Here is an 18,333-nt window from a genome sequence, read left to right as displayed (position 1 = left end):
ATAAAATCTTTAAAAAAAAAAAAAAAAAGAAGGGTTTATATAAATGACACTTCCTTTGTGGCTTTTTGAGGGGAAAGTAGGAGATTTTAGGGATATTCCCTTAGATGTTGAAGTTGGTGTGGTACAGTGGTTTTGAACCTGTGCTCTCTAGGACTTTAGGGTTTTTTATGATGAAATCTTGAGGACCATTGTCCAAGTAAAGGTGGAGTCCTGGAGGCAAGATTTCACCTTCTACTTCTACAGAGCAGCTCTGCTTCTAACTGTCATATTTTGGGGTTTGGTATACTGTTTCTTTCTTTTTTTTTTTTTTAGAAGAAATAAGGGCTTTGGTGGCCTAAGATAGGAAAGTCCCTGTTCTCATGGAAATATCTCAAAAGTTCCCAATACCTGGGCCCTAGTGCTGTTTCTGCTACTGCCCAGTTGTACGATCTTAGAATCTTGCTTGACTGTCCCTGGAGTCCTTCCTTCCTCACCTACAGAATGAGGGGTTTGAACCAGGTCTCTCTGATCTTCTCCAGCTATGATATTCTTTCTCTCTGGGTGGGTATGTGGTAGGGTGAATGGTTGTGTCTGTTACTTTGTCAGGGTAGAGTTCTAGAGCCAGTCTGCCAATTGTCTGACCCACAGGTCTCTCCTTTGAATTCTCCACACTTCCACCTGCTTCCTCCCCTTAATCCAGTCAACAAACATTCGTCTATAGCTTACTCTGTGCCAGACACCATACCCACCTTCAAAGCTCCTCAGTTGCTAATACTTGCCCTGGTCAGGGAGAGTCCCCAGATTGCCCCCTTGCTGTGTCTTCTCCTGCCGCCCCAAGCCTTCCTTTCTTCTCTTTCTGCCTCATGTGTTTATGCCTCTCTGCAGGACAGAGTATGAGGGTTGGAACAATTTATACCCTGTAGAAGTGGGGGCAGTGGTCAGTGGGAACCTGGGGGTGTTGCAAGAGGTGGGCTCATTGAATCATTGTGTACTGCCCGGCCACCAACGGGGCTTAGATCCCTGTCCTCTGGCCGCCTCCCTCTCTCAGGCGGTGACTCCTTGAGTAAAGGTAGGAGCTAAGGTCTGGTTGTTTGGTGATGGTACCTGTATCTCCTCTTCTAAGTTCTTTGGGAACGGGGAGGATGGGAAGATGTGGAGGGACAGTTCTCCCCCAAAGTATGGAAGGAGAGAAGACTGAAGAGTACTAACCAGTACCCCCAAAGCTATTTTATTTTTTTATTATCCCCCCCCCCCCCACCCAAAGCTAGTATAGATAGAGGAGGCGCTGGAGTAGAGGCCTGGGGTGGGAAGAAGGAATACAACATGAGAGGGTTTGGGGAAGGGCATTCTGGGCAGTGGGAATAGCAAAACCAAAGGCTCTGAGGTTGAATTGTACTTAGTGATTTCTGAAAGCACCAAGGGGGTGGCATGTCTGGGGCCCAGTGAGAAGTAGTGAATGAGCTTGGAGAGAGAGCTGGGGGGCAGACCAAGTAGGGTCTTTTGGAAGACAGGGAGGACTTATCTTTTAAAATTTTTTTTTATTTGCGTGTAGTTGATACACAGTGCTACATTATGTTACAAATGTTGTACACATTTCAGGTGTACAACATAGTGATTCGACAAGTTTAAACATTATGCTATGCTCACCACAAGGGTAGTCACCATCTGTCACCATACAACACTGTTACAATATCATCGACTATATTGACATACTTATTCTGAGTATGTAGACAAATCATTGGAGAGTTTTGAATGAGGGAGTGATGGCTTCTATTTTAAAGGTCACTCTGACTGCTGTGCAGAAGATATCCCATAAGAGGAAAGGACGAGGCAGGGACACTGTGTAGGAGACTGGTACAGGGTCTAGGAGAGACACATACTGGTAGAGCTGAATTGATCAGTGTAGCCAAAGCTCTCCCCTATGAGGTCTTGGGTCACTGGGTAAAGTCTGGAATTTTCTGCCAAAGAGCCAGGGACCCTAAGGGTGGAGAAGGGGTTGTGGTAGATTAGATGGGGCTGTGGCATGGACTTGTAGCCAGACCTAGATCTGCCCCTTATGAACTGCATGACTTTGGAAAAATTATTTAATCTCTTGGAGATCTCCGTTCACTCATCTATAAAACAGGGATAATAATAGGTACACTTCTTCAGTTTCTTCAGGAATTAAATGATTTAAGGTGTAACGTACTTGGAGTATGCCTTGCACAATGTAAGTGTGATAGGAGTACTTCTGGTGTAAGATGCATGTGAAGCCAAAACTGTGGAACAGCCTTACCAGTAGCTTTCCAAAATCATGGGAGCACCCAATGGCCATTGTCCTTGGTCCTGGACACACTTATCAGCTCTGTCCCCTTCTCAGAGGCTGCCCTTAGCCTGCCCCAGACTCCCAGGCTTGGCCCTCACCCACATTATAGCCCTTACTAGAGATGGCATTCCTGGGCACGTCCCTGTCCCTGCTTCCTTCACTCACATTTCCCACCCTCAACCATTGCATGACACTGGAAGAAGCACGCTCTGCACCTCACCCTCCGAGGTGAACCCCACAGATGGGGCTGTGCCCCACATTTGCACCATGGTGAAGCTGGGGGCTGTCTGGTCTGGGCCTGAACAGCTCTAGTCTGTCCGGAGCCTCTGCATATCCCCCTGCCAGATCTGGCACTACTTGCTTTGTTAATGGAGAATTTGTCAAGTAATGGGAATAATTAGCACAGTGGGGGCCTTACTGTGCCCTGGAAAGAGAACAGAGAGAGCCATCCCAGCAGTCCCAGACATGATTGCTGGGCAGGCTTATTTTCTCTTGTCTGCATCTCTCTCCCCATCTCTTGCGTGTGTTTGATTTTTTCCCCCTTTGTATAGAGAGAGTTGGCTAGGAGAAAAGACCTGTAAATTGCACTCTTGCTGGGCTGGTGCTGTGAAAGCTGGATCAGATTGTCTTCTTGGACTGAATAATTTCCCTCTTCCCCTACCTCCTTTAGGGGGGCAGATCGGCTAAACATCTAGTTGATTTTCCCCCTCCCTTTCTCCTCTATTCCTCCCCACCTCCAACCCTCCCCTCCCTCCTTCTCCCTGTACCCTCATGTAAAGAACTCGCTGACTCTCAATTGAATCCTTTTTAATGGTCCCAAGAGGCGAGGATCTTGAAGGGTGATTATCTTCATTATAAATTATTAACTCTCCCTGCAGCCAGATGGCTTCCCAACCCATGGCTTAGAATTCTGGGCTGGGTAGGCCTGCTGGCTGGGAGAGGAGAGGACGGGAGAAGGGAGGAGTCTGAATTGTGAATGACCACAGCTTCTTGGGTTCCTGGCTGCACCTGGGATGCTGGGGAAGCTCTTGGCACCTTGCAAGGCCTGAGTCCTGCCGTCTGTGGGCAAGAGTTTGTTGTTGCGTTTTGCCCACGAGACAACTCAGGGGTCCCTTGGGGATGGAGTAGAGGGGGTTGACAGGGGCAGAGATTAAAGCCATGGATCGCTTTTGATATGAACCTTAGAGACTTGTCAAGGCATGGTAAGAAGACATGATTATTACCTTACACTATGTAGTCCTTTACCTCCTCTGATGTTCACAACATCCTGGAAGGTGTATTCATTGTTCTCTCTAATTTAAAAGAGAAGAACTAAAAATTGGATAGATAATAGTTTTCCAAAAGTTCATTTGGCCAATAGTTAGTGGAAAGATGGAGCCTGGTTCTTACCCCCCAGTCCAGGGTCTCCCCCCCCCACCAGACTTCTTCCCAGTTGCCTATGCTCTACTTATCCTTCAAATTTCCATTAAGTTCTCCTTCTCTGAGAAGTCTTCACTGACTTCACCAGGCCACTCACCTCCTGTTCTTCTGGACTCTACTGCACTACATGAACACCTGTCGAGTACTGGACAACAACTCCAAAGGCTGTCTAGCCTCTTCTGGAATATCTCCAATGACACGGAAGCCCACTTCATCTTGAGGTGGTCTGTGTGTAAGAAAAAGATTCAAATACCCTTGCTCAACTTTATTCACTAGGCGGAATCCTATCTTTGAGGGCCACAGAGAATCTGTGGGATCTCTCTTCCAATGTAGGAACACTTCAGACACCTGAAGGCGCTGCTCATGCTACTGCTGAGTTGCCTCCATAAGCCCAGACACTGTGGTTCCTCCAAAGGTTTCTTATTTGAAGAGGCTCAGGTATGACTCTTAACATTGTCTCTGTCATTGGGATGAATATTAAAAGATGTCCGTCTACCCAGCTTACTGTCTCTGAGCAGGCCAGGTGAGAGGTACCAGCGTCAGCCATGCTGCTGGGATGAAGTATGAACATCAAGGACCACAGTAACCAAGTGGCAGCGGTGGTGGCTAACATTTACTTGGTACTTATCCATGCTGAGCACTGTTCTAAGGGCTTTACCTTACAGTAGGTGCCTTACTAGGGCAACTCATTATTATCATCCACATTTTAGAGATGAGGCAACTGAGGCACATAGGGTGCAAGTGACTTGCTCAGGGTCACATAGGCAGCAAGTAGTGAGTCTGGGATTTGAACCCAGGAAGTCTGGCTCCAAAGCCCATGCTTTTGACTTCTGTGAAAGGGGCATTTACCCTAGCACCAGTGTTCTATTTGGACCCTAGAGATGGACCACTGCCATTTTGAGCCCATACTTGATAGAGCCTGCCCCTCAGCTTTGATCTACCTCCTTATATGATTTAGGCTCATGTCTTTCCTTTCTACTAGCATGTAAGTGCCTTGCAGGATTTGAGTTATTATTTTTAAATCTTTCTATATCATGGATGCTCTATGGCTAAAAAAAAAAGTTAACAAAAAAGCTTCCTTTCAATTTACTACCTACCAGCTTTCCTACACCTCTCTCAAAGAGTGGGGCTCATAATAAAAATCTAATGATCAAATTGACACAAATGATCATCTCCCTTTTCCTGTAAGTTATATTTTAATTCATGTAATCTAAAATTGCATTTGGTTATCTGGCATTCACAGAACACATGCACTCTCTCTCTCTCTCTCTCGTCTCATCTTGTCTACTTGATTCCTTAGTTCTAATTTTCAGTTACAAATTATACCTTCCATGTTTATGGGTGGTTTATTTTGGAGGATCAAGCTGTATAGCTTTCCATTTATCTCCATCAAAGTTCGTCCTACTAGACGTGGGCTGTTTAAGCCTACGTGACCTCTTGAGATCCCACAGCGTCATCTGGGATGCTCACTGATTGTTAGTGTCAGGTCACCCCCAAACATGACCAGTCCCACCCAAGCTCTTAATGAATATGAGGAATAGGGCAAGGCCTGATCTCACACCAGAAGCTGCTCACCCTCTTTGGATGCCGTTGTTTCGCCAGTGACACGTCTTGTTGGTTCTGTCCACCTTACAGTCCTCATAGCATGAGAAACTTTTCAAAAAGATTGGCTGAAGTCCATATGTATTATAACTCCTGTGTGTCTCTACTATAAAAGATTAGTATTCTTGACAGAAAAGGAATTTAGGTTAGTCTGACATGACTACTTCCTAGTTTTTATGGAAAATTGTTTTTAAAAAAGGTATTATAGTTCAAGGCTTTAAAAAATTCTCTTCTCCCCACATCCCTGTCCTTTTTTCAGCACAATGTAAGGTCCAAACACCCTTCCCTAGAGGTCCATTTGATAGACTGGAGTTGAGGTCTTTGGAGGCCTTCCTTATCTCCCTTCCCTTTCCAGGAGGGGTAAGGCCAGCAAACAGAGGGTAGGGTAAGCTTGGTGGCCAAGGCACCTTTAAGACTAGATGCAGCTCAGCAGATTTCAGGGGAAGAAGAAAGAATAGGAAGGGTAGTATTCTTGGACATGAATAAGTCATGAAAGAGGGAGCTGAGGTACAGCTTGGACTGGGAGGAGAGAAGGACAGTGGGCTCCCTGTTGGAAGACCTGGTGGCTCTTTGCCTGTATTTTCCCAGATAAGGGATTGGCTTTGACTTGGAGAATAATATATGTATAGAAAAGTACATACATCATGCTCAACCAGTGCATTTTTACAAACTGAACCCAACGTGCAACATCACCCAGATCCAGAAATAGAACTCCTTTACCCTTTTGCCTTCTTCTAGTCATCAACTTCCCCAAGGGTAACCACTATTCTGGCATTTCACAGCATAGAGTAAATTTGCCTCTTTTTGTACCTTATATAAATGGAACACATTCGGTGTGTACCCTGCTGTGAGATTCAGCCATATTGCTCTCTGGAGATGAACACCAGTCATTCTCGCTGCCCAATAGCATTTTGCATGACTAGACTACAATGGATTTATCCAGTCTACTGTAGATGGGCATTTGGTTATTTTCTAGGTTTTGGCCATTGTGAATAGCATTGTTATAAACATGGTCCTGTATTTCTTTGGTTGGACATAAGTAAGCATCTCTGTCGATGTATACCTAGGAAGGGATTTGTAGAGTCATAGGGTAAAAATACTCAGCTTTAGTAGCTCCTGTCACACAATTTGCCAGAAGTAGTTGTACCTCTATACTTTTAAAAATTTAATAAAATTCAAAACTACTCTATGAGATAGGTATTATCATTCCATTTTTTTGGATGAACAAACAGAGGCTCAGAGAGCTGCCCTGGGCAAAATAGCTATAATAATGAGTCTGGGTTTAAATCTAGCTCTGCCTGATGTCAGGGCCCACGCTGTACATAGTTATCCTGAACTGCTTTCATGTCTTGGAGAGAATTCCTGCCTTTACCTCCCTCAGTGCCTGCTGTAGAGTCTTTACTGTTGCATTAAGGTCAAGAGGACTGAGCATGTGAGGCTGCCCTAATTGTGTAGTATCAGGCAGGGCACAGTTGACTTAATCTTAGTGATTCTCTGAGGCTGTGGTACAAGGGCAAGCCTGCATTCCCCTCCAAAGCACCTAGGGGTAGGGCATGCCCACATCCTATGCCTTCGCCCAAAGACATGGACAAGAGGGCGTGTGGAGCGTTGGTGGTAGGGGTGAGCCATCTGACATGTGTCTCAGATCACAGGGAGTCCTGACAAGTATGGGTGGCCATATGAAATGAAAGTTCTTGTCACTATGTTAATGACAGTGTCTAGTAGCCCAATTCAAACTAGCTTAAGCAAAAAAAAAAAAAAAGTGTGGTTCATATAACGGAAACCCCAGGATCTACTGGATGCTGGGCTTCAAGCCTTTTTGCATCTAGGTGCTAAAACATCACTAGAAATTTGTCTTTAGCCATCTCTTGGCTCTGCTTTTTCCTCTGTTGTCTTTTTTCTTAGACAAGGTCATTTTGGTTTCTCTCATCAACTGTGGGCCTTATTCTAATAGTTTGACAGCGAGGTGAGAAGAGAGGACCTTTCTCTCAATAATTCCAGCAAAAGTCCCAGGGTTAACTCTAATTTGACTCTGCTTGGGTGACAGGCTGATCCCTAAACTAATCACTGTGGCAGGAGATTGGAATGTCCTAATTGGCTACATTGGGTTGTAGGATTTGGGATTGGGATAAACCCCACTTGAATGACCAGGACTCAGATTGGTGGTGAAAATCATTTTAGCTTCAAAGTGGAGTGAGAGGTGTGGTAAAGGGGGAAGCGAGTAAAACTAACAGAGAGCCATTATACAGATTTTCTGGTTCTGGGGAAGGGAATAAGAGGGAAGCTAATGAGGATTTCTAAAGGGAAAAATGGCAAGCACAATGTGGGGACTGTGCCATCCCAGCAAGGGCTGGGCATGGATACAGTAGTCATCATGCCTTCACATACCCATCCTGGTTCTAGACACAGGCCCCACTTTCTCCTGAGTCTGTCTCAAGAGAGTGGAAGGACTGGAGAGAGCAGGTGGAAGGGCAAATGGCAGCCAGCTCTTGCAAGCCAGGGCTATGGCAAATAGACTGCATGTCAGAGTTGCGAGAGGGGCCCCCCTGCTTCCTAAGCAGCCGGATTGTGAGACATTTGCAAAGATGTTAACCCCACATAAAAAGTGTGCCATTTGATAATTATGTAAATTAGCTGGCAATTAGATAATGTCACTCACTTTCCTGCTAGATTCCCACATAACAGATGAGCGTTTGCGCTCCGTGCAGGCTCTGGGGCAAACCCCCCTTCCACCTACAGCTGCCTGGGCCATCCTATGGCTCAAGAGAGGGTGGAAGCTGGCTGACTGGGTGGAGAGGGCTCTCTGCTCCCATTTTCCCATTTCTTGAGCCTTGGGTAGCTCTGCTAGAAGGCTAGAGAAGGCTGGAGTATAAATGCTGGGGCAGTTGGTTCGAGGCCTGTGCTATTCAATGTTAAGGTCATCTTTAGCTTTTGGCCATATTGGCAATTTCTAGGAGGCCATGGGAATGTCCACAATCCAAGAAAGCATTGGAAGGTCAGACCATAGGGTGTCAAGTCTAGATAAACCCAATTCTGATGTTACCAGTCCTGAAATCAGATTCTGCCTGGCACCTGCAGGAAAGAAAACTTGGTTTTCCTCAGCCAGCCTTTTTGATCGCCCTCCGCGCAGGAGAACATTGGTATCTCCAGCACTGGTCTGGGCTGGAGGGAAAGACACTGAATCTGATGTGAGAGACTCAGCAGGCAGGATGGAGCCGACACCCCAGAACAGGCTGGGAAAATTCCCATGATCCTCCTTGGAGGGGAGTGTTCCTGGGATGCTTAGTTCTTCATTCATAGGTTTCCTCAGATCGCTAGGCTTGTGCAGCTTTGCCTTTTTGGGTCATCTGAGGTTGGCATCCAGAGAAGTGTGGGGGCTCAGGATTGCTGTCATTGTGTACAGCGGGGTGGTGTGGAGGCCACTGCACGGAACAGAAGTCAGATGATCCACGGGGATGTTCTTCAGCTTCTGTTTTCTTTCATTCTCTACACGTTTCCTCAGCTCCCACTCCATGCCAAGGCGCCGTGGCAGGCACCGTGGTGAAGCTCCCATGGGGAGCTCCCCGTCGAGCTTCTAGAGCCTAGGCTCTTCGTCACTGTGCTTTGTGTCTCTGCAGCATACTTGACCCCACTATTTTTTGATGCCCTTGAGGGCAAGAATGGTTTCTTACTCTGCTTTTATAGAGCAGTGTCTGGAATGAATCAGAGCTCAATAAGCATATTGAGTTGAGCAAGTCATTTAATTTATACAGACAAATAAGTGACTTTCAGAGGCTCAGAGGTAAGTTGATAGATAGTATAGACCAGTCTGGAAGTTTCAAGCATTTCCCATGTTCCTGCTCGTCTGTAATATTGGGCCCTCCATCTTTATGTCCTTTCCTCGCACAGAAGGCCCCCTTGGCTTTGGCCATCTGAGCCTGGGCCTTGCCTGTCAGTCAGTAGACTCCTTGGTCTAAACTGGCAAGACAGGGAGTGGAGAGGGAAGCCCCCTCAAGAGCTGGAGCAGCCAGGGAAGTGTCACTGAGAAAATTGTCCCCAGCTTCTTGGGCTTACACATCCTGGGCTCCATTATGGCCATGTGATTTTTATATTCTTGGCTCAATAATTCCAGGTTTGGAGTACCCCCCCACCGTAAGAGGCTTATTCCTTCTGCTCACACTTGCCTTGCTCCCCCTTTTCTTGCCCCCCCCCCACTTCTCTAAATCAAATGCATGGTGGGGGGAGGGGACAGAGAAGCAGCTGTGCTCTGAGCACATTCCCTGGAAGTGTCCCGTTTCAACCATTTGATTTAAGGAAATGCGTGGATGTGGTAGTTGTTGAAAGCAGAAGGAGTCCTTTCTTCAGAGCAGGGTCTCCTCTCCCCCGGGGATGTTGCCTTTTGCCTTGGTTGGTTGGCATACCTCACCTCATATGATGATCACGTTCACAGAGACTGGGTCATGTCTCCTCACCTGGCCTCCTGATAACCCACCTCTGGCTTCATGTCTTCTGCTCACTCCAACGGCACCAGCCTGCTTGCTGTTCTTCACGCCTACCAGCCTGCCCCAGTCTCAAGGCCTTTGTGCTGTTACTTCCGGAACATTCTTCCCATGGCTAATTCCCTCACTCTCGAGATTTCAAGGCTTTCCTTAAATCTCACTTTCTCAAAGACTCAGATTTGTGGTATTTGACTATTTCCATGGTGTAAATACTCCTAGCATAGTTCATTTCATGCTACCAAAGTGACCTTAACCAAAAATTTCTGGAGTTTTAACAGTTGGTTCTGACAAAGCCCACATGATTTGGCACTTGCACACTGCTGTGTCTGTGACCCATGCCACAGTTTGGGAAACACTGCTTGGATAAAACCTTTTCTAGAAGAAAGGTTTTCCTTACGCTGGATTTAATCAACCTCTTATTGATTTGGTTTGTTTGTTCAGTGGGAATAGATGTTTGTTCCTGGTTAAGGAACATTTTCCTCTTCAAAGCAGGGGCAATATCTAGCTTTGCTAATGCAGTCATCATAAAAATAGTGGACAGTAATGGTCTAATAGAGACTATGGTGAATTATCAAATGTGTCAATTAATAAGCAGCAATTTGTGCAGCTCTCGGAAATTATACTCATTGCTCTTATTTGAACAAAGAAGTCTCCTTTTGGCTAGGTGGGCCAGAGTCTGCTAGAGTCAACATCTAGATCACCCACTCAGCTAGGTATTGGTGCATTTCCAACCAGTATAAAATATATGTAATATGCTCTAGGTTTGTGCTATTCCTCATTTGTTGTTCATTCTGCAGTTTCTGTAGTTGTTAAAAAAGTACTTTGGTTTTATATCCTGCCCCTCCTCCACAGACATCCACACACTCACACATGCACAGACACACAAGGACTCTTCTTCCCATCCCTTTCAATCCAGAAATAAGAAAGTAAAGAATGTAGTATTTATTGATCACCTACTATGTATGTAACTTCATGCTAGGATCTTCCCATACATGATCTCATTGTATCCTCTCTCCAACCTTAGAAAGAAACTATTTTCCTCTGCTTTACCAAGGAGGGAATAGAAGCTCAAATAGGTTAAGAAGTTGGCTCAAAGTTGCACATAAGAGAACTAGGATTCAGGCATAGCTTTTCTTTAAGTCTCAAAACACATTTTTTTTTTTCCTATAAGAACTTTTCACCAACATGTATTAAGAGATGCGAGTTGTTTTGCTCACTACTCACTTTCTAATTTATTTCTGCTGATTTTTATAAATATTTCTTTCAAAAACTTAAAGGTGGGTATCTGTCGTAGGCCGCCTACACCCAGGCATTGGATTGTCAAATTGAAAAAGAAAAATCTAAAAAGAAATCAGTGTCATTTCATGCCTTTTAATAGGTAAATAGTTAAAATTATGTGTGTGTATTCGAGTGTATAAAATGTTAGGACTTACCTTAAAAGTAAATTTTAGCGATGTGACCCTGTGATATGGATACTGTAAAAATGTGCTGATATGGCTTTGGGAGTTTTATACTATTTTTGCATATGGGAAAACTAAGTGCATCATTAGGCACTGAGCTCACGGTCCTGCGACAGCTCTGGAAGAACCTGGGCCCTCTTTCCTATTTAAAGCACCAGGTTGGGGCGCCTGGGTGGCTCAGTCGTTAAGCGTCTGCCTTCGGCTCAGGTCATGATCCCAGGATCCTGGGATTGAGCCCCGAATCGGGCTCCCTGCTCCGTGGGAAGCCTGCTTCTCCCTTTCCCACTCCCCCTGCTTGTGTTCCCTCTCTCGCTGTGTCTCTCTCTGTCAAATAAATAAATAAAATTAAAATAAATAAATAAATAAAGCACCAGGTACTATGGGAATCACTAGAGTAGCCTGACTCCTAGTCAGCAATTCATCAATATTTGTGAAATACGGTGCAATGTTTTCCTGACACTGCTGTAATTTTTCTCTTCTTTCTGCCTCCCTCCCTTCTCCCTGCAGGTCTTTTTCTGGAGTCCTGAGAGGCAGGTTATGGGCAGGACTGCCTCTGGCCCGCACCATGAAGCCTGAACCTGCTTCGGCTCTGCCCTGGGCCCTGCTCTGCCTGAGCACTCAGCTTTGGGCTTCCCCGCTCCCTGCAGCCCCCTGCTGCTAGGAGGTAGAACTTCAGGACTGGTCCTTGGCCTGTTTCTGCCTTTCACCTGGCTCGCCTCACCACTGCTCACACCTCCTCCATCACGGCACCCCCACCCCAGCCCTCTCCCCGGCCTCCCTGGCTGGGGCGTTTGGGGGTCCGTTGGGAGGAGTGCATTGCTGAAGCCTTCCACCCGCCGTGTACCTTCTCCTCCTCGAATCAAGGCCTCCGGATCCACATGGATAGCTGAGATCTTTTCTTGGAGGACACTTGGCTCCTCATTCTAGTCCCCCACTTTCCCACCTGACTTTCCTCCTCTTCTGCTGCCCTGCCTTCTCCTCCCTCTTTGTCGAATTTCTTGCTCTTGCGCCCATCTGGGGCCGTCTCGTCCACTTTCCTTCTTCCTCACCCTCTGGATATTTGTGTGTGTGCGCCTCCGTCCTCTTGTGTGCTCTCTGTCCCTCCCCCAGGCCCATCTCCTCTTCTTCTCTTCCTTCCGCTGCCAAGGGGGATCTTCCCCTGAGGGCATCCCCCGCCCGTCGGCTCCTCCCGGCTCGGTCCTGACAGCCACAATGGGCTTCGCCGCAAACTCGGTTTTCTTCACCCTGAAGGTGAGCGTCCTGCTGGGGTCGCTGCTGGGGCTCTGCCTGGGCCTCGAGTTCATGGGCCTCCCCAACCAGTGGGCCCGCTACCTCCGCTGGGATGCCAGCACCCGCAGCGACCTGAGCTTCCAGTTCAAGACCAATGTGTCCACGGGGCTGCTCCTTTACCTGGACGACGGTGGCGTCTGTGACTTCCTCTGCCTTTCCCTGGTGGATGGCCGCGTGCAGCTCCGCTTCAGCATGGACTGTGCGGAGACCGCGGTGCTGTCCAGCAAGCAGGTGAATGACAGCAGCTGGCACTTCCTCATGGTGAGCCGCGACCGCCTGCGCACGGTGCTGGTGCTCGACGGCGAGGGCCAGGCGGCCGAGCTGCAGCCTCAGCAGCCCTACATGGATGTGGTCAGTGACTTGTTCCTTGGCGGAGTCCCCGCGGACATACGACCTTCTGCCCTGACCCTTGATGGAGTACAGGCCATGCCCGGTTTCAGAGGATTAATCCTGGATCTCAAGTATGGCAACTCAGAGCCTCGGCTTCTGGGGAGCCAGGGTGTCCAGTTGGACGCCGAGGGACCCTGCGGTGAGCGTCCCTGTGAAAATGGGGGGATCTGCTTTCTCCTGGATGGCCACCCCACCTGTGACTGTTCCACCACTGGCTATGGAGGCAAGCTCTGTTCAGAAGGTAAGACCTTCTCCCCGAGCCCTCTCTTACTAGAGACTCACTGGGGTGGGGTGAGGACCAAGACCCTGGACGGAAACCAACACTGCGGTGGAAGGCCATCTTTAGTTATGTGTTAGGTAATCTGGTCCCTTTCCCTGAGGAGGGGGTGGAAATCCTTTGATTGCTCTCAATGGGAAACCCAACAGATCTCAGCAAGAAGAGGATCCTGGCTACTCAGTCCTGGGCTCCTTACTCAAAGGGCTAGCTGGAGTAGACTGCAGGACGTGGGCCCCAGCTCAGCACCTTCCATTGGAGCGCAACTTAGCAGGGTCAGCGCAGAGCAAGAAATCCAATAGAAATGGGCAATGTGGCTACCTCTGTCCCTCCTGATCCCTTGAGAGTTGGACCCTTGGGATGGATGGGAAACTCCCCATCAATTCCTCCTTAACCCGCAGGATGAAGAATGCCTGTGCAAAGGAGAATGAGGGTGGATGGAGTGCAGGTCATGCTTGGCCCACTGTCATCCCAGCCCTTCCGCTGGCTCCTCCTCCCACAGTCTTTGGGGGAAGTGTCTGGAGGGTGGATGAGGCAACTGGGGATGGGCCTACTCAGCACCTTGTTCCAGCAGCAGGATTTTTCATATGAGGTTCTTTTTTCCTGCCCTCCCTTCACCTCTCCGTGTAGTGAGAATGGTACAGGAAAACACGGAGACTGACAGGACCCTTGTCCAGCCAAGTGCCTGAGGGGGCTGGCAATACTCAGCATAGCCTTGGAGAGGCACCCCCAAGTTCAACTACGGCTTCCCAGGGAGAGGGAAGGGGGGACTCATGCCCAAAGACTTAGACTGCCCTTACCTCATTCACCGAATTCTGACTATTTGGGATTACATGTGTGAGGAAGTGGTCTAGACTCTACTTTGGCAAATACTTAAAATCTGGATTCCTGGACTCTGGGACTCACGGAAGGCCTAGCTTGGAGCAGGCGGGAGAGTTGAAGTGACGAAGAACGTGAGAAGTGACCACAGGGGTATGTGTGCTGGAAGGCTGGGATGAGGAAGAGGTAAAGAAATTCGATTTTCTCCTATTCTTTCGGAGTCAAGCCCAGGATTCTTCTAGAGACGTGTTGCAGTCCCATGCTGGTCTCTCCATGGAAGTGGTGGGATGGTGTAGGGCAGAACAGTGGTTCTCAACCTTGGCAGCACATATTAGGATCACTTAAGGGAGTTTAAAAACTCTCGGCCCACCCTATGGACCAGTTCAATCAGAATTTTTTGGGGGGGTGGGATCCAAGCATCTGTATATTTTTAAACTCCCCAGGTGATTCTATTGTGCAGCCAAGATTGAGAAGCAATAGGACAAGGGAGGTCAGGTAAGTGGGGCTAGATGTGTGTCTCAGCACTGACTCCCAGGATTTCTTCCCTTTGGTGAGGCCCCTGCCTTGTGGTTTGTAATTAAAAATAACATCTGCAGGGGTTCCTGAAACCGTCCCACAACAGCCCACCCAGCCTAGAGCAGGTTGTAATTGATACGAACTTTAGCCACAATTATTAAAAAAATTTTTTTAAATCAAAGCCGAGTTTATTTCACAGGTGGTACATGCTGGAGACTAGGACAGCTTGAGGGGTCTTGTTGGAGGCCCCTTCGTAGGTCATGTAGGGGCTACTGTGGAAGCCCTCCCCAGGTCTCTGCGGCTGCTTACCTGGGTTGGAATGCACTGGGCATTGCGTCTCCCTTCCTGTGGGTGGGCTGCAGGAGAGGGAGATTCAAGACATGCATACCACCTTTTTTTGGCTTCTTTTTTCCCCCACGGAGCCCACTGGAAAAGCGGACGGGGAAGAGGAGCCGAGGCAACCCCAACCTACAAAGCCACTTTGGGACTGTGGTTATTGAAGCACTTCTTAGAAGCAGGTGCCTTCTGGAGCTCACTGCTGTTCCAAAGCTTCTTGGCTTTGGAGAAAGTTCTGCCCGAAGACGCTGACATGATCACTTGTTTCCTCATTTGCCCAAAGGATCTGTTCTGTTCTCAGAACTTGCATTGAAAGCTGGCATTCTTCCTTTCTAGGGACTAGGGTGTTTGCAAGTGTGTTGTTAACTTGCTGATTATCCCTGATTGCATTTTTTGTGTTTAAAAAGAACTCATTTCCTCTGGGCAGGTCTGGATCAGCACTTTTCTGCAGGAAGAATCTCTATGCTGTGTATGTGTACAGTTTGTCTTCTCTCTCTTTTGGGGTGTGTGTGTGTATGTCTGTGTGTCTGTGTGTGGCTGTGTCTGTGTATGTTTCAGGTCTCCAGTGGCATTTCTTTAGAGCAGATTGTAGGTAGTCAATTTTTTAATAGCTAAATACAACATGGATATTTTAATAATAGTTCTTTCTGCAGGGTTCTGATCATCTAGTGACTGTGGACTGATACCTCTGTCTGAAGAAGGCAAACACACAGCACAGCTGTTTATTCTCCTGATACATAAATAGAGTAAATGAACTCTGTAGTACCAGTAGCCCTTGGTTGGCTTGGAACAGAGCAGTGCGAAGGTTGAGGCGAGGGTGGATGTTGGGAGAGGTATCAGAATTTACTGTTGATGACTTAGAGCCTGTTGATCCTGGTAATTGTTATCATGTCTAATCAATCACAAAAACGCATCACAGGCTTTTAGAAAAGATCTGTCTCTCCACACATGGTTAATTCTTAGATAGTAAGCAGGGATGGGGCTGGGGGGAGGATACTCAACTGTAAAATATTAAAGGGAAAAAATTACAGCAACTTCTAAGTGCAAGTAGATCTTGCACAAAACAAGATAAATAGCCTAAATAAAGGCCTCCACATTTTCCTAAAGATGATTTGGTGAAGTGGGTAGTGAGGATGCATCCATTCCCCACCCTGCCCCCTTCCAGCTGCACATGTCATAGACCTGAAATCAGGGTACTTATTCCATGGACCAGGCATCTGATTGTCTCGGTTTGTAGGATAGGCCTTGACGTTTGATCATGTGAGGCTTGTACCCAGGATGGAAGATCCGTTTTGTACTTCATGCTTTAGCGGGTCAGGAGCAGGAAGAGCTGGGAGGGCTCTTGCAGCTTTAGATGGATGTGGTCGGGGCCTGTTGGAGGCACTCTCTGGTCCATTAGCTGCTAGCTTGCCCGTGGCATTGATGTTTGCTTGGCCTGTCTGTTTCCATGCCTTGACGTCTCCAAAATGTCTCCATGCTGCACCCTGGGAAGAATGCACAGATGGGCCCATCTCCTTTATATGCTTTGGGCTGTTTTGATCCCCCAGTGGGTATTTCTTTAGGAAAGACCCAGAAGACACCAGAGATAGCTGTCATGAGCAAGTTGGGCCTGGAGAGTCAGAGGTTGTAGACTCAGTATCTTCTTTCATGTGGTGAAATGTTACTCACTATGGCTATAGGCAGAAATCCACACAGCCTGCTTGAGAAAACTTCATTTGAAGGCTCCCAACCTAATTAACAGTCACGTTGAACATTCTAGCACGTGATGGAGAAGAGGTCCCAGAGTTTTACTTGTAGGTGTTTATAAATAAAATGTTTTGGTGTTCAACTTCAGACTTGTTCATGTTGACATTTAATCTTGCCTTTTTAGTAAGGGTCTTGGAGGACAGAAGTGCAGATAGTTCAACATGGTTTAAAATTATGCATATCTGTTTTGGAAGGTAGTCAGGCCTACAGCATATTCACTGGTTTTGGTCTAGCCCAGTCTGTCCCATTACGGGTAGCCTGGAATCTCACTGGGCAACGAAGAGGTATCCTGAGCTCCCCCTAGAGAGCCATCCCCTCACGGGTCATTGAGAGTTTATTATTACCTTGAAATGAGTTTGAAATTGATTGTTTATTTTTAAACCATTCTTAGTTATGAATGTGCATGTATTGAATTTCTTAACAATCTTACGGTCATGAAGAATTGATTTGCCCCCAAGGTGTGTACATTTCAGTACCACTCTTACTGAAGAGATCATTTAGTGTGACATCAGCCTGTTGCCTGTGGGGTAGGGCCAGGGAAAGGAGGAGAAGGCATCACATGTTGATTTCTCTTTCCAAGTCTCATTACGTGGGCTTACCTACGTCACATACCACTTGTGTGTCCACATTTTTAGGTTCATTCAGTGAAGAGGCATGAGGTCTTATTCAGTTGGGGGAAAAAAAAAGTTCATTGTCTGCTCTCTCTTCCTGCTGCCTTGGGCAGGTGCCCAGACCAGAAGCTGCTGTCTTGAGTCTCAGCTCTTAAGTTTTCAGGTGTTTCGATCCCACAGTGAGGTACAGGGGTGGGTGTCGGTGGTAGGGGCCAGAACCTTATTACAAGCACATTGTTGAGTGGTACCCAAGGGCCTCCCCTTCCCATCCCTGACATCCTACCCAGGTTGGTTGGATTGATTGCTCAACACTGCCGTGTGGCCTTGATATGCCTTCCTGAAAGTGAGTTTCAGTTACTTTTCTTTTTATTGAGAATTTTTGTGACTCTTTCCGCATTTATCAAAGCCAGAACTGGGATGGAATGGTATACCAAGAGACTGCTTGCCCCTAAGCATTTACCAAGGGCCAAAGACAAAGGGTGCTGGAGTTAAGGCACCAGTGATGGCCCCAGCTGATCCTTCTGTTCTGGGCATTTGTGTAAAAACACAAACATCTCTCCTCCCCCTCCCCAGTGCGCTTCCTGCCGGAATTGTAACATGGCATTGTTGTTCCTAACCTGTGTCGACCCTGCCTGGCCTGGGGGTGGGGGCTGCAGGGGAGTGGTGAGTAACCAGAGAGTAAAGACTGTCTCCTTGCAGAATCCTTCTCCCTGGTGGGGAGACGGCGGCCCCGAAGGGAGGCCTTATAGCATGCACAAAGGAGAACTGTGGCTTCCGAGACTGGGTTCCCACCCAGCATTCAGGCGTTAGGTGCGACCAGCCCAGCCAGCCCGCAGGGGCTGTTGCTAAACGGAGCTTGAATAGGGGTTTGATTGCTCCTTTTTCCTCCTCTTCTCCTGATTACCAAGTGAGATTTCCTGGGTATGCTGTATGCTAAATGGCAGAGCAACCGCCCGCCACTTGCACCAATTATCCCTCTTTTAACTGCCGAGGGAAGAGCAATTTTTTTATACCCCCCCCCCCCCCCCCCAGTAGCATCTCTGTCTCCTTTAAAGAAATAAGACCCCTTTTCCTTGCTCCCCCTTCAGTGGGGGTGAGAACAGCCGCC

General features: G+C 47.5%; 1 protein-coding gene across 3 annotated transcripts in view; it reads left to right on the top strand.

Moving 5' to 3' along the window:
- Window positions 1-12,455: 12,455 nt before the first annotated feature.
- The window catches only part of NRXN3 (neurexin 3), a 1,459,332-nt gene continuing 1,453,454 nt past the window's right edge, over window positions 12,456-18,333 (top strand). For all 3 annotated transcript variants that reach the window (XM_021679606.2, XM_044918184.1, XM_021679607.2), the window contains exon 1: window positions 12,456-13,164. In XM_021679606.2, the coding sequence (XP_021535281.1) occupies window positions 12,456-13,164 (709 nt within the window). The remainder of the gene's footprint in view (window positions 13,165-18,333) is intronic.

Source organism: Neomonachus schauinslandi, chromosome 9 (genome assembly GCF_002201575.2).
Source record: "Neomonachus schauinslandi chromosome 9, ASM220157v2, whole genome shotgun sequence".
NCBI lineage: Eukaryota > Metazoa > Chordata > Mammalia > Carnivora > Phocidae > Neomonachus > Neomonachus schauinslandi.
This window is presented reverse-complemented; position numbering and strand designations above follow the sequence as displayed.